The sequence below is a fragment of the Acipenser ruthenus genome, chromosome 15 (genome assembly GCF_902713425.1).
Source record: "Acipenser ruthenus chromosome 15, fAciRut3.2 maternal haplotype, whole genome shotgun sequence".
Taxonomy (NCBI): Eukaryota; Metazoa; Chordata; class Actinopteri; order Acipenseriformes; family Acipenseridae; genus Acipenser; species Acipenser ruthenus.
In genome coordinates this window covers 2590936-2606537 of record NC_081203.1, presented here as the reverse complement: position 1 = coordinate 2606537, position 15602 = coordinate 2590936, and the positions used below count along the sequence as shown (strand labels likewise).

The following is a 15602-nucleotide window of genomic DNA, read 5'->3' as shown; positions in this document are numbered from 1 at the left end:
TTATATATTTGTAAACGAGCTTGGTGCTTTTGAGCCATTCCAGGTTTCACTAGAAGCACAGCTAGCCACACTTCACAGACAGCTAACTATTTTAGAACACAAAAAACAATTTAATAAGCAGCACACTTTTATGCCAGGCAAGCCATATTTCTATCCCTGAAAATGATCGCCAGTTTCATCACAGTAAAAGCAAATGAAATTGTTTTGTTTGTTGAAAACTTGTGCTTCATCAAAGACTTCCTGATTACAGAAGAAAAAATCTAGTCATTGTTTTAAGTTAGTCAGAATAAGCCTTTTGGAGGAGAGAGAATACACAAGGCTGCCTAATAGGGAAAGAATGATCGGGTTCTGTAGTTAACAGCCCTTCCGTTCACGAATCACAGGCGAAGTGATTAAAATTAAGCAGCTTGAAGAGAAGCCAGACTTTTCCCTTTACTTGTATATCGCGGTCGCCATGGCTACATCTTAAATCATTCAAATAAATTACACACACATGTTACTGCAAAAAAAAAAAAAAAAAAAAATTATATATATATATATATATATATATATATATATATATATATATATTATATATATATATATCCATTCTGAGAGCCTGGATTGATTTTCATTCACCTGGCACAGGTTTGTGCCAAAAGACGTCATAGTAATCTTAACAAAGACAAACAGAACAGAGGTTTGGGAGGGAGGGGAGAAGCAGAGCAGAACGAACCTCGTTGAGAGATAACAGGATCCACATGCAGGACCAGACAGGGCTCCTGTTTTATCACAGCACATTTCCAGGCACATTCCCAGTGCCTTTACTAAACTGCATCGCTGTTACTACTTTCATACCCACAGCACTTTTAACCACTTGCACAACACAAACCATATTTTTAAACCAATGTTCGTAAGCTGCTACTACAGAACACAAGTACACATATATTACACACACAGATAAAACTTTGAACTGAAGTTTTATTCCAGACTGCCTAGGACTCTGGACTTTAGACAGCCAATGATAAGACATTTTAGTTTTGACTGCACTAAAACCTTTTAAAACAAAAGAAAGTCTGTTAGCCTTTTGCTGATTATGCAACAGCTGTGATCCCAAAAGGCTTTCGTTTGGCTTCAGAAGGTCCCGGGTTTTAAAAGGGTTAAGGTGGCCATTTTTTGACCCCTGTGGTGAATTGTCCAGTCGGTCTGACAATGCCACTCCTCCCCACGGCCTCGCTGTGCTCCGGTCAGGTTGCCTAGACAACAAAGCTCTGCAAAACACATGCTAGGGAGATATGCAAGTTATTCCAGAGTGCGGAATGCACAAGAGGTCACATTCCTGACTCGGTGCTGCGGCGTGCCTCGCGTTCCAGTTTTTCTGCTTCAAAATAAAATAAATAACATGAATACAAACAGGAATGTCGTGTCCAAAGGGCGGGAGAGAGAGAGAGAGAGAGGCTGGCGGCGATATTGAGAGAGAAAAAAATAATTCTAAAAAAGCGCCTGGGAAACACAGAGTAGGCGACACAGAGATCCCACTTCGACTTTTTGACCCTTTTTTTTCAAAACAGGGCTCGCTGTATGGAATCCGTTGATTTGCAAACACTGCCGAGCTGTTAGTTAGTCGCGTGCAGGAATGTTGTGCCCCAGATCAATCATTTCTCCTGTCTTGTGGTTACTTGCGCTGCAAGGTCAGTGCTCTGGTAGCAAAAGCAGGTGCCACAAAAACAAACCAAAAAACGTATTTACTTTTACCAAATGCGACCGATTGACCTTTCCTACATATTTCACTGAAATCTGACCCAACCGGGAAACAGAACAGAAGAGACGATTCTAACAACTGATAAATCACCCAATCCAATTATCTGATCAAATCTCCTCTCTCTATACGTTCTGCTTTCGGTATGGCTGATAAGACACAGCTGCCCCCCCCCTCCTCCTCCTCCTCCTCCTCCTCGGTTCAGAAAGCAAATCATTTGAAGAGACAAGAGAAATACAGGCATGGGTCCAAAAAAAGCCATCATGGAACTATTTTTTCCCCCCCAATGCATTACTGAGTTTCAACAAACTGCATTATTAAAATATTAATAGAATATTCAGAATACTGGATCTCCAGAGCAAATCTTCCACTGTGACCAAACTAAGTAAGAGGAGCGACGCAGGCACAGTTTTCCACGGCATTATTACAAACTTTAATGTCCCTTGAACTGCAGTACAAGCAGCCCTAACCATGCCAGTAGGTGTTGCTATTGAACAGAAGACTTCCACATGTCTCCGTGCTGAGGGGCGGGGTAGAGTGATGTGTTAGAACTAAACACTTCAAATCAGATTCACAATGCCGGCCTTCTGTCCCAAAGAACAGCGTGCCGTACTTTTGTAACGAGATCCCATACTGAAACCGACTGCTGGCTGACACCAAGGAGTGCGAGAGCAAACGAGGAAAGCCATCTGAAATCCATTAGCAAGCTGCTCCTGCTCCCTCTGTGGCAGGCAGAGGTCACAACACGATGCCGTTCATTCATTCAGTGTGCACCCGCCACCTGACAGCTGAACGCATGAAACCGTCTGATTACAGCAGGGTCCCCCCTCTGAGCAACAGTGAAATGAGCCGGGGGAGCTGGAGCAACACTGGGGAAACCCACGAGCATGACTAGCAGCATTTTAGAAAGACAACTGGAGAAGTGGAAAAGGGGAGGGTTATAGAGCTGGTTTAAAACTTCATAAAACAGGACCTCCACTGGAAACGAGAGCCTGCTTAAATATCGTCGTTGATTTATAATTTCTCCAACCCTTCTTTGTGCCAAGAAAACCAACGCAGGGGTTCTGGGGAACTTAAACCTTGGGGGGGGGCAGGGGGGAATAAAAAAAAGAGTACCGCCCCCCACCCCCAGGTTTCAGGAGAAACACAAACTTCTCCTCTGCAGGAAAGCTGGCAGGTGTTGTCGAAAGCAACCTGCCAAACCACGATGGATCCCAGTCAGGAATCATTGGGTAATCACCAACTGGTCTGCACCTGCTTGCACATGCCCAAAGGTATCAGGGTTCGGATAAGGGTGAGGGTTAGAGGTGCTTCCACTACCTGGCTCTCAGTTTCCATTGAAATCCAGATGAACTCTTTGAAAGGGTGTTAAACTAGTACAAGACACAGTCTGTATGAAACGCAACTCTAAACTTGTGACAGAACCGCAATACTGAGCTCAACTATTTGCCGTACTGCTTGGTAGAGTTTGTTCTGCCGTCTAACAAACTTTTATTAAACACTAGCTGGGTCTGCCGAGCTGCAACTGGAAACAATGCTTTATCGCTTTGCTAGTTTTCATGGGGTTACTCAGGAGGTTTCAATAAAGATATACAGAGGTAACCTTTTGCCACATTAACATTCTTTAGTCCCTCTTTACCGTACACATAACAATTGCTATAAAAAACGTTTACTGTGTTGCTGTCGTATTCAATTACTGTTTAAGTGTACAAAGTGTGTGCCCGTGGAAAGGGTAGATCCTTTCCAGAGCCAGCTCACAAGAGATAGCGGCGAGTAAGAAAGTAAATGAAAGGGACTTCTACTCGCGTGACGAATATCTGATGGGAAAGTCGTCAAGTCAACATACTTCAAAAACAGCAAGAAAAATCTGAATCGGCACAGATGATGCTGATCACAGCGGGGATCCTGTGAAGTCCTTTAGGCATTCAGAGCCTATTAAAATGTGTTGTTTTTCTTTTTAAATAACATGAAGCTGCATTCTCATAACTTTGGGGAACTTGCCACTGAAAACGTAGTCATGCAACTATTAATTTCTATTTTCTTTTATTTATGGTTTGTAATCTTTCATGACAGAAGGGGCTCTTGTAACAAGAGAAATCCCCCAGGGAAGCCAGTAACGAGCCATGACAGTTCCAGGACGTTCACATTGCAACCTTTGGGGTCACCTTTACCCCAACGGCCCTGCTTTCCCTTGGTTTGTGCTCCAAAGGGGAAATCCAATACTAGCCAGTGGTATATGAGGGTAGGGTTACTCTGAATACAACCAGTCAGGAAAAGCTATTTAAAAAAACACCTTCTCCACTGTGCGCCATGCAAAAAATAAAAGCAGCAAAAATGTACAGTATAACGTGAACTGGGATTCAAATCAAGGATTGCCTTTTTGAGTAGCTTCCCACATACCTTAGAAATCAAAAATTTAGCCGGGACTTCCAAAGAAAAGAAGTTTCGACATTTGATTATAACACGGTCGTGTTGTTTCCCCAGCTGGCTGGCGACAAACTTTCCACATTACTTTTGAAGATAAGCTGTAAAAGAGTGGGACACAGTCCAGGAAAAAAAAAAAGAGTGTGTGGAGGAAGTGTCATTGTTGTTTTGGAGAGTGGGAGTACTTGGAGGGCAATGATCTGGAGGGAAAGGGTTGCAGTGGATGTCTGTCGCTATCCTTCAAAACAGAGGGCATCAAAACAACAAGGAGCCACATCCTCTGGACATATCCCCTCTCCTGCTGTGCTGAAGAGGAGGCAACAGAATTTCATCACTTTTTTTTAGCCTTCTCCAGAAAGCAGAGGACAGGAGACCAGAGAGAGAGAGAGGGAGGGAGGGAGGGAGGGAGAGAGAGAGAGAGAGAGAGAGAGAGAGGAGGAGGGCTGATTGATCTTCTCAACAATAACAGCAGCAGCAGCAGCATGCAGAAAATATTCTACGTCAAAAACAGATCGAGCTGACCAGGGTTGAGGTCAGTTCCTGGTTTTCAATTGCACTTCCATTTTAAAATCAATTTCTGCGATGGAACTGGAATGGATATTTTAGAGACATCATAAATCGCTGCGATTGTTCAACTGCTTTCATCTGAAGCCAATTTAACCGACTAACAAAACAGGGACTTGTGAGAAGCTCGTTTTAACACAATGCTGCGGATTGCAATTTTGATCAGTGGTGTGCTGGAATTGATTAAGTGGGAAATGCTTCGTGAATGTTTGGCCCTGAAATGTTTTAAAAGCACACACAATACTGTACACACACGGTATACAGAAACACATATTCATATACAAGTCTTTGCAAGCCCTGCAATTCGTTGCACCAAATCCTGTCCCTTCTGGGACTTGTAAACCTGTTTGGCGAGGATGATGTTTTCCATTAGCGAGCTGTTAGCTTGTAGCCTCTTCACAGATGAATCAGGGAGAGCTCACCAGCGATACATCACTCCTTGCTGGGTGATTCACATCCCCTTACAGCTCCCACAGCTTCGTCTTTACCTCATTACCAGCACTGCTTCAAGTTCTCAGATTAGTACGACACCCCCACTCAGGTCGTGATTAGAAGGCGCTGTGTAGCCTCAGGGAGATCATGCTTTGCTTGGGTGTTCATGCTCTGAAAAGTTCAGCGACATCACTGTGCTTGTTCATCACAAAGAGATGCGGGTATCTGTGTGAGGTGTATGCGATTTCATCATTGTGCAGACATAGCAATGGACTGAAATAAGGCAAATAATTAGCTGTGCATGCCAACTTCATACTGGTCTAGCTTACCGAGTTAATTCAATATAGTTCACAAAACAAGTTGTTTTGACTACCTAATGTCTAACTTTATAAGGGATTTCAACTTGATACAGAGTGCCCCTGCAATTGCAGTTTCCTGGCACGTCTGCATAGCACGCAGTGCCTCCCTTTGGAAGTGTTATGTAACTGCAGTGCTGATCTCAAAAGGAAAAAAAGCTAAATGTAAATTCTTGGTGGCACACCTTGCTATTTGCCTCACTAAGGTGTAAAGAACATTGCAAGACAGCAAAACACTCACAATAAGGACTGACAACGAGAAACTCTGGCAGTTCTACAAAGCAGCTCAGAAACAACACTTCTGTTGGCTGAGCGACACGCGAGGGAAATGACTGCAGGCATAAACGTGCCTGGGCTAGCTGGTTTTAGCGTGCGTTGCTCAAAAGAGGAGGGGGCGTTTTGCCATTGTGCTTCGAAATCAAATATATTCATTTCTCACGATCCTGCAGCTGAACCGAAATCCACCAAGCACTCCTACTTACTGCGGTATGCCACATTACAGACGTTTTGGATTGCTCCTCTATCCTTGTGTTCTTACTCCCTCTTTAGGAGAAGACAATGAAATTATATTACACACACAGTAAGGCACCATCTCTAAAAGGTAGGCCGATCTATTAATAAGCAAGCTGCCACCAACCAAATGCAAAGCAACAAGGAAGCTGAACAGTAGAGACCTCTTCTCCAGGAGGAATGCAGCACGGTCTTCAGGGCTTGTTAGGAGGCAGGGAGCGTGCAAGGCAGCTAGCTTTCTGCATTCTGCAGGGCATGTTGCAACACATTGTCAAACCCTAGTGTGGAGACAGGCTATGAGGACATACAGCTGCTCTGCCTCACATTTCCAGCAAGCTACACTAGTGCCCAGCTCTGCAGAGTGGAACGCTTTTACAGAAATACCTCAATAGTTTTCTTGCACTGCCCTTCTGGATTTGATGCAGCCCTTATTGAGGGCTAATCTTAGAAATGAGTCATATGGGGAGGGATGAACTTTTTTTTTTTTGAGGGTTAACAAAATTGGAGCAAGCAATCATAACAATATAAGGTAGTTAAAGAATAAAAAACGAAAATAAACCAGGTAGACGTGCTAGTGAAAAATTACAAAAGTATTCTGTCCTCAAATGAGGCCAATGGCACTTAACGGGTTAAGAAGTGGATCCCCTCCAGGTGTGTAAATGAAGGCCGATGCTTGAAGCACATGTTCTGGCTTACACACAGTACACCAGGGGAGCCGGATTAAGCCACATTATTCGTACAGCACAGAAAGCAGGCTTACCGTGCTCCACAAAGACGTTGCAGTGCTGGGCTCCATGCCTGGACGACTCCCTCTTCACCCCCTTGATAAAGGGCAGAGCCGGCAGGCTTGGTCTCCTCTGGTCCCCGAGTACTTTCCCTGGCTGCTGACCCATAAAGGAAAGATGCCAAGCCAACGCTAAGAGCCACAATCACCTCCAGCAATTCGGGGCCCGCCAGGGAAAGAATGCAGCGAGCGTGTCTGAGAAGAAAGCTTCAAAAGAACACCTCAAGACAGCAACTGCATACCTGGTTTCTGATTTCCATGTGCAGTAGTCCATATATAAAAAAAAACAAACTCTGAGAGGCTGAAATCTTCCAAGACCACAGACAAGTCGTTTACTTTTCAGTTCTCTCCTTATTAAACGTTCACTGGTGACACTACTGAACTTGCACGACTTGTCTTCAGTTGTCTACAGTGTTAAGGCCTCTGCAGTGTGCTAAAAGGGGAACTGACATTGCCATGAAACATCCAGTTTGACAGGTTTCTCAAAATTTTTTAAAAAAAAACCTTTAAGGCACACAATGAAGATAAACAAGATGATGCAATGCGTTTAATGTGCTAGCGCTGCATGTCTTAATATAAAACAGTGGAGCACGTGTGCCTCCTTATTGCTGGTGGGCTGCTGTGCTCCAAAGGGCTGATATGCTGTAGTGAAGGTAATGTGGCTGTGTGTGTGTGTGTGTGTGTGTGTGTGTGTGTGTGTGTGTGTCTAATCAACTGGCAGCTTATGCTGCAGAATGCGCAAACTCAGTTCCATTTGTTTCAAATTGAAGAGACCAGGTATTAAAATCAAACCAGCAACTAGAAAAATAAACCTGACCTGCACTCAAATGTGGCAGAGCTGTGTGGACAGGTAAACCCCCTCCCTCTGATCCGATCTGACATTAAATACAAGTCTGTTTTGAGGACAACATAAAATACTGACAAACTTCCTCCTCCACTGCCTAGCGAACTGAGAATAACTATTTGATTTGGGCTAAAAGGGAAGCATGAAATATTACTTTATTTTTTTAATTGACTACTGTACCACAGAGTCACTTAAACGTTTCCCACTGTCCTAAAAATGAAACAACCAAAAATTTAAACATCTGCAATACAAAGACAGAAACGCGCCACACATTCGCCTTCCCAGGTTACCAGTGCATGGGGTTAAGCTTTTTCAAACAGCTTTGGCTATTAACCCTTGATTGCTACCTTAAGCTCCGGTCCTAGCCTAGCATTTTAAAAAGCCTGCCAGCCTTTCACATTATAAGGATCTGAGGTCCGAATCCACTCTCGAAGCTCTTACAAAAATGACTGTGTACCTTAGCCAAGACTTCAATCTATAGAGGTCTCATAATTCTCAGTGTCCAAGTATGGTTTCACATTCCCAACGACAACAAAGTGCTCAAATTGCAATAATATTCTTAAATTGTCAGGGCTCTCTGCATCACACGTCTCTTTGCATTTTAACGCTAAAATTAATTTAAAAGCCCCGAGTTGTTTTTTTATAAAAAATGTCCCCCCTGATTAAACGCACGTTCACAACTGGCTCACACCGCCTCTGTGCTTCTCGTCATATCTTTACACCATCGATCCCAGTTGTCCACGTACAGTCAAGGCCCCCGATATAGCTTGCCTTGTCTTGTATTAATGCAACACCCCGACTGTGTTTTAACATATACATATAACATAGAGTGATGGGGGTCTCTGTGATATAGCAGCAGCGATCTACACTGTCAGAGGGCGAATCTGCGCAGCGACGCGCGTTTAATACTCCCTGCCCCCGGAGTAAGTCTGTTCACGTCCCGGGTCCTTATTGCACGGTGCCACGCTAAAATATGTTTTTGAGGTCTCTCTCTCTTGCCTTCCTTCGGGCTAGCACGTAGAAGACCCTCAATGCATGACTAAACGCAAGTTATCCCCTGACCTCCCCTGTGCAGTTAGAGTTCCCGCGGGCACAAACAGAACCACCCAGCCGACAGGTCCAGGATAATACAGTCCAGGGGCTCGGTCTCCCACCCCCGACTCCCCAGCCCTGTCTCCTCCGTCCTTCAAAGCCACTCTCCCGGCCTCTGCTTACTCCCGGACCCGGGGAACCCTCTCCCAAGACTCGGGCAGCGAGTCTCTCTGACGCCTCCCTCTGCCGTGTTGTTAGCGACGGCTCCAGCAGCTCGGTAATTGGAGGGGAGTCTGACGCACCAGCTCGGGCAAACAAGACTCGGGTCCCGTGTTTATTTTTCGTCAGTTTATTGTATATTTTCCAGTCCCTCTTCTTGGGAGAAATAATGTTTAAATCCGCGCAGCCGCCATCATTCAATACGCAAGGGGGAGGCGGGGGTTCACGGTGTGCGTCGAGGGGACGCACGCAACCCGAGGCGAGCGCGCAAGAAAAAAAAAAAAAAAAGTAGGCGGGCACGTACGCGCGTTTGGAAAATACCGGCTGCGCGAGCACGTGCAGTATCGAGAGCGCGCCCTGCACAGAGATGCCAGGAGAGGGTCACATGAGTGGATTGGAAAAAGTGAGCCGCGTGCAGTTACTGCCCGTGTTTATTATTTTAAACACAGAAGGCTGCGATGATGCACTTTCCAATGCACAACACAGTCCACACAGTAACAGCAACACACACTGACGCCAAAACATGTCAATATAAGAAACAAAGCACAACAACAAATTACGTTTAAGTTTGCACATTGAAATGCAAGGTACTGTTCACTGCCTCCCAGTCCCTCAGCCACACTGCCTCCCTCCCAGTCCCTCGGCTCTTACCACTAAGCCACACTGCCACCCTCCCAGTCTCCAGGCTCTAACCACTAGGCCACTCTGCCTCCCTCTCAGTCACTCAGCTCTAATCACTTGTCCCTGCTGCCTCCCAGTCCCTGAGCTCTAACCACTAGGCCACACTGCATCCCAGTCCCCACTTTCTCCTCCTCTGTTCTAACCACTAGGCTCCTCTTTCTCTCGATGTCACCAGCATTCCTTGCTTTGTTTAAATCCTCCTTTAACAAGAACTCTCATGTGTTCTAGTCAGCCAACAGCAGTCACAGCCTGAGACCGTGTGCTTGTTCTGTAGTGTGAGGCTCTTGTGGGGAGCTGTGCACATGACTAGATAAAGCAGCATTCAACACCACAGTGCAGCATCACTCCACCAGTCATTCTCCACTGATCGTAAACGAACAACACTTTGGGTAGCGCTGCAAGACTGGACAATTATCTATTCAGGGATACCAAGACCTTTAATGAACAAGGGCTCTGAGAAGTGTGGCTCATGGGACAATAAATATCCCACCCCAGGTACTCCAAACCCGCAGGGGGAAGCCCAACATTTTCTCCAGGACTAGAATGCAACTGCTTCCCTTTGTGGCCAAAGTGCAGTAAGCACACAACTGCCCGAGATCCACAGATCATTCTGCAGCATCTTCGTGATGTCAATTGTTAATCAGCACAATGAGAAGTCACTGCACCTGATCTAAAACAGAGTGTGTCATTTTTCAATCTAGTGAATTTTATCCGAAGATAAGTGATAAGTTTCTTTTGATGCTCAGTGTATTTAAATAGAATGCTTTATTCATGCAATCATGCAAGAAAACCAAAAAAAACAACAAAATCACAAAAACACTTTAATGAGAAAAATACATGAACATGTATTGCGAAATACAAACCAGCTGCGAAATGAATAATCTTCCATTGGGGGTGACTCATACAGCTCATTAGCTTTCTTGGGCAGGGGGGGACTATTGTCCTTTAAAAATCACACTGGTTCCATTAACGTGACTGGTCTCGACCCTCTCGCAAGTGAAAGAGCACTAGAACTACCAACCGCAGAACTGTGTTTTATACACCACTAAATACACACAAACAAAACTTCTGCAAGACTAGTAAGTCTTTATCCTCCAGGCCAATGCAGAAGTTCAACCCGTGCCTGGATAGAAACGTGCAATACATTGCACAAGAACTTCTTCCATTCAATATAAAACACACGCTTTGGTCACATCTACAGTACTGGTGCCATGCTGAAGGCAGTGTACCAGCACAGTGCACTGGGGCTCTTGTGTACATAAGACAGTGTTTGATGGCTCCCCCACTCCGGGACCCCCCGAGGGCCCACGGTTAACAAAATCAAAACTTCCAACAGCGAGCGCTCATCTCTTCAGTTTGCTTCAGTCTATAAAAGTTTGAATGATATTTTAAGGGTCTAAACAGCAGTGGTGTTAAGATCCGCCAGCGTCCGCCCCTCATCCTTCTTGTTCGACAAGTCTCTGCCGGGTCTCCATGACGATCTCCTCCATGACCTCTGGCTTCAGGGTGTCCTTTATCTGAAAATCAGAGAGACGCATGTGCTGGTCTCAAGCCATCAGAGATACCGGTGTCACAGAATATGTGTCCTCCCCCCAATTATCCGATCCCCCTAGGAACCAATATTCGAGAATATCTCTACCCCCTTATTTTTTGGTTTCTTTGTATGCAAGTCTATATCCATGCAACTAAAACCTTAGCTTGAAGACCTCTGTCCCTTCAAGTTAACCCTAAACCTGTACCATCCGGTTCGCTGGTGGGAACCAACATTCAGGGGGCACCAATAGAGAAGGAGCTGCCGTTACCTGGTGAGCGAGCGAGGACTCGAAGCAGTACAGCACGCTGGTGTCATACAGCAGCACCTTGTGAGCGGACAGGGCGAGGATGCAGTTCTGAAGCCTCGAGATAACCTCCCGGTCACAGAGGGGCACCGGCTGGAGGGGGAGGGAGGTAACATTTTACTCAACAGGATTTGGAGGAAGAGCAATTTTAATGATTCTTCATACGTTTTATTTTACATTGGATATCTGATGTATTACAATTCACACCCAAACTGCACTAAATTATATTTCACACCTTAATCCTCAAGTCCAGCTATGTACAGCCTCCCACTGCAACGCATTTTAAACCATTCTTTACAAGCTACACCTGCACACCAGGATGTGTCTAATTGGGCTCAGGACTAATTCAGCTCATAGCAAAGCCTGGAATAGCATGGACTGCTATGTAACAGGAGTTTAATCTGTGTATCCACTGGGAAAAGGACATCCATGTTACATCCAGTCTTCCCAGAGACGTCACAGTTTTGTTGCAGGTGACTCTGCCTCTCACTAGCCCTGCACCCAGTCCTGGGTTTGATAACTTCTCTTGCTTAGCTGTATCCCTGAAATGACCAGGTGTGCCATCAGTGATAATCTGAACTGATGGCACCTCCTCCCAGCATGATGAAGTCTGGTAGATAGCAGGAGTTGTTCATCCTGCTATAAGGGAGCCGGGAGTGGGTTTAAAGGCCGTACCTCGGTGCTGGTGAAGAAGCCCCCGGCCTCCTCGTCCTGCTGGGCGGGGGTGGGGTAGATCCACACGTAGCCGTTGTTCCCCAGGATGATGGAGGCGCCGCACAGCAGGTTGTGGAAGTGAGTCTTGCGGCGCTTCACCAGGGAGGGGGAGACCTGCACCAGCACGCCCTGCCCCAGCTGCAGGGGGCGCCGAAGAGACCAGGGAGCAGAGAGAGAAGCAAGGTTTAGCAGAACAGGAACACCATTTATTAAACCCGATGTTTCAGCTAAACGTAGAATAACGCCCAAGAAGAATTGTATAAGGATTGAAAACAAATCCACTTTATAAATAATGACATTAAACTACAGCTGCCTTCGCTTCTATGGGTTTATTATCCTGCTCAAAGAATGAATGATACACAGCGTGAATCCACAGGAATGGCTTTGCCAAGCCGACTCACACCCACAGGGAGCTGCTCTCTGAAACGCAGACGTTTCCACTCAATCAGTGGATTTCAATGAACTGCTCACCTTGCCGTACTTCAGACTGCGTGTGTGGAGAGAGAGAGCCCCGTCTGCAAACACAGACTGCACCTCAGCCTGGGCCAGGGGGTTAAGGAAGAGACACACAGAGGAGCACCCCCCCCCCACTCACAATGCAATCCTCCCCACCTGCACCGAGACCTACTGGAACCCGAGTGCATGGGGAGGTCAGTCCATGGAACAGCATGGCGCTTGTCCTGAACTCAGTTTAGTTGTGCATCTGGTGACAGGAAGGCTCTCCCGGATTCTTTAGCAGTGGACGGCAGTTTTAAAATCACCAGCCGAAAGGATACACTGATGAGATCCCCCTCCTGCAGGTAATCCCTCATGGCCAGCTCGTCTTCAGATGATCTCCTCCTCTGCAAAATAAACACACTCCAGCCTTGACTGTTGGCCCCTGTCTTTAACCCCCTCGAGCTCACTGTATATACAGAAGTGGCACAGAGAACGGAGCTACCATGGTTTGCACACACACAATTGGTGCATTGGTTGCAATGATATTTCTTGGCATCCAAGGTTTTGACAGCAGATCGGGTCGGTGTCGTACTGCTACAGCCTGGGCAAGTGACTTGACCGTTTGTAAAAATGCTGGACAGCCTTTCATGCAGATCACTTGCAGGGCCTGGCTTCGCAGTGGCCCAGGGTACCGCCCGCCCCCCCTTCCCTCCCTCCCCCCCCCCAGGCCATGTGCTCAGGGCACACTCACCAGCTCCCCTCCTGGCAGGTTGACCGATGAAAGCAGGAGGACCGAGTCCAGACGGGAATTAGTCTCCACCTTCCATCGCTTCTGTTGAACCTGGAGAAGAGGAAACAGCAACTCATGAGAAAGCCCCTCGGCGGCTGTGTTCAATTAAACAACGTACGACTGGATGATGCTGTAGATCCATCCTTTATCGTATGGGTCGTTCCAGCTCGAGTGGAGCAAATCCTGGGAAAGTGCTGTTACCTTCGCTTGTGGTTCAGGATACATCACATCACATCGCATTACATCACATCACATTACATCGCATCGCATCACATCGCATGACATTACATGACATCACATCGCATGACATCACATCACATTGTTGACAGAGGAAAAGAGTTCTAGGCAGGTTTGGGGTCAATTTCCAATTCCCATTCCCTTTTAATCAATTCCGACACATCATTGATCAGAATTGCAATTATCAGTATTGTGTTAAAATATTGAGCTGCTCACAGTGGCAACAAATGACTTCAATTGAAGCCCCTGTTGGTCAATTAAACTGATTAAACTGGCTTCAAATGAAAGCCGTTGAACGCAACAATTATTACGGCTCTAAAATATAAAATTCCAATTCCCAGGAAGTAAGGAGCTTGAATCGGGAATTGATTTTAAAAAGGGATTCGAATTGAAAAACAGGACTTGATCCCCGACCCGGTCAGTGACCAGCCAGGCTTGAATCAATCCCGGGTCACGACTAACACAGCGATCAAAGAGGTTTCAGTTTGAACACATACCTCAGTGATCCGGCCAACCACCACGTCACCAACCTCTCCATTGAACCTGCTCACAAAAACATTGAAAGCATTGGAGAGTGTCAGCGCGTAGAGACACAGCAGACCGAAGGGCTTTCAATCATCCAGCACACATTTCAGTAGTCACAGTACTTAAGAGATATTAACACATTAAGAATGCAGCTAATTGCAGAGTGAGGATGCTACACTTGTATGTGTGGAGAAGTCTGTCTGTATGGGGGAAGGGGGGTGAGATGCTACTGTTCTGTATGTTGCATGCTATTATATACAGTAATGTATACATTTAAATGACTTCCACACCCCCCCCCATGCTTCTGAGCTCCATCAAAATCAGGAGTAGTTTGTAAGTGTGCTTGGTTTCTTTATTCAGTATGAAGTCCCTGTTTAAGCACCTGGTCTTCAGCGGTCTGACACAGATCAGTTTGTTCACTCGTTCCACTTCACCAGCGACAGAAGCCATGAGCTTCTCATCCTCCGTGTAGGTACCATGGCCCCTGCAATTAAAAACAACACGCATGTCAGAGAGCGGGTTCTTTATACACACTGGCGACACCTGCTGGATGCGGTCGGGACAACATTTCCACAAGTACTGCGTTAGCAGAAATCTTCCCTATCGTTTACAAAAAATGGATCTTCCTACAGTATAAAATGAGCACGGCTAAATTAATTGCATTTCGTTTACAAGGCTAACAGTACGTATTAGCGCACCACAAAATGAAAGAGAGGTTCAGAGATGCGAGCACCGTATTTAAAATGTAGTGACATTAACACAAGTTAAACAGTATAGCATGAAACGGATTGTTTCACTGCCTTGCGATTGAAACTTAAAATAATAATAATAATAATAATAATAATAATAATAATAATAATAATAATCAGATGCAAACAAAACCAGAAGAAAAAAGTTAGTGGAGTACCCGGGTATACCCCAAAGAACGCATAAAGACAGCAATGCAAGACTGTGGACAGCAGTCACAGCTATGAGACGGGCTCTCGTTTCTAAGCTAATCAGGGCAAACACAACTATTTTAGGAACAAACGGTTAACTTCTGCACATTTTATTTCATTAGAAACAAGCATTTTCATTGTAGCTTTGAAAACACGCCTCGGTGCCCGCGTGTAAACCGCAAAGCCCTATGCAACGTGCACCGGTTTACTCGCTCCGCTTGGTTCTTTTCGCTCGATGCCCTACCGCATGAAGCCGGTGTCGGTTGTAATGACATCTCCCGGTGCCACCAGGTGTTTGCTTTCGTCCTGTGACACCAGGGAACCGGGAGCGCGTTTCCGTGCAGCCGCTAGTCTCATGTCCGCCGCCATCTTAACTACGGGCACGCCTGTAGCCTCGCCGCTGTTTGATGACGCAATTCGCTCTGTCCGAAGGGTAAGCACCACCCTGTTTCTTTTGGGCAAATTTTACTGGTACATCACAAGTGGAGTGGAATTTGCAAACCTAAAAAATAAGAACGACGCTAATCTGATTTAAAAC

The 15602-nt window shown here is 45.8% G+C and overlaps 2 protein-coding genes across 2 annotated transcripts in view; both read right to left on the bottom strand.

Annotated features, from left to right (window-relative positions):
• The window catches only part of LOC117422371 (tyrosine-protein kinase ABL1-like), a 28505-nt gene extending 19331 nt beyond the window's left edge, over positions 1-9174 (bottom strand). Inside the window, exon 1 of the mRNA XM_034037324.3 lies at positions 6785-9174. Coding sequence (XP_033893215.1) covers positions 6785-6917 — 133 coding nt within the window. The 5' untranslated portion in view covers positions 6918-9174. The remainder of the gene's footprint in view (positions 1-6784) is intronic.
• A 1218-nt stretch (positions 9175-10392) lies between these two features.
• Positions 10393-15496, bottom strand: LOC117422167 (exosome complex component RRP4-like). The gene is made up of 9 exons (XM_034036860.3): positions 15309-15496; positions 14509-14610; positions 14099-14144; positions 13326-13415; positions 12913-12978; positions 12608-12676; positions 12098-12274; positions 11387-11515; positions 10393-11101 (listed from the first exon to the last, which is right to left on the bottom strand). The coding sequence occupies exons 1-9, from the start codon at positions 15431-15433 to the stop codon at positions 11021-11023; spliced, it is 885 nt and encodes a 294-aa protein (XP_033892751.1). The 5' UTR covers positions 15434-15496; the 3' UTR covers positions 10393-11020.
• Between the last annotated feature and the right edge of the window lie 106 nt (positions 15497-15602).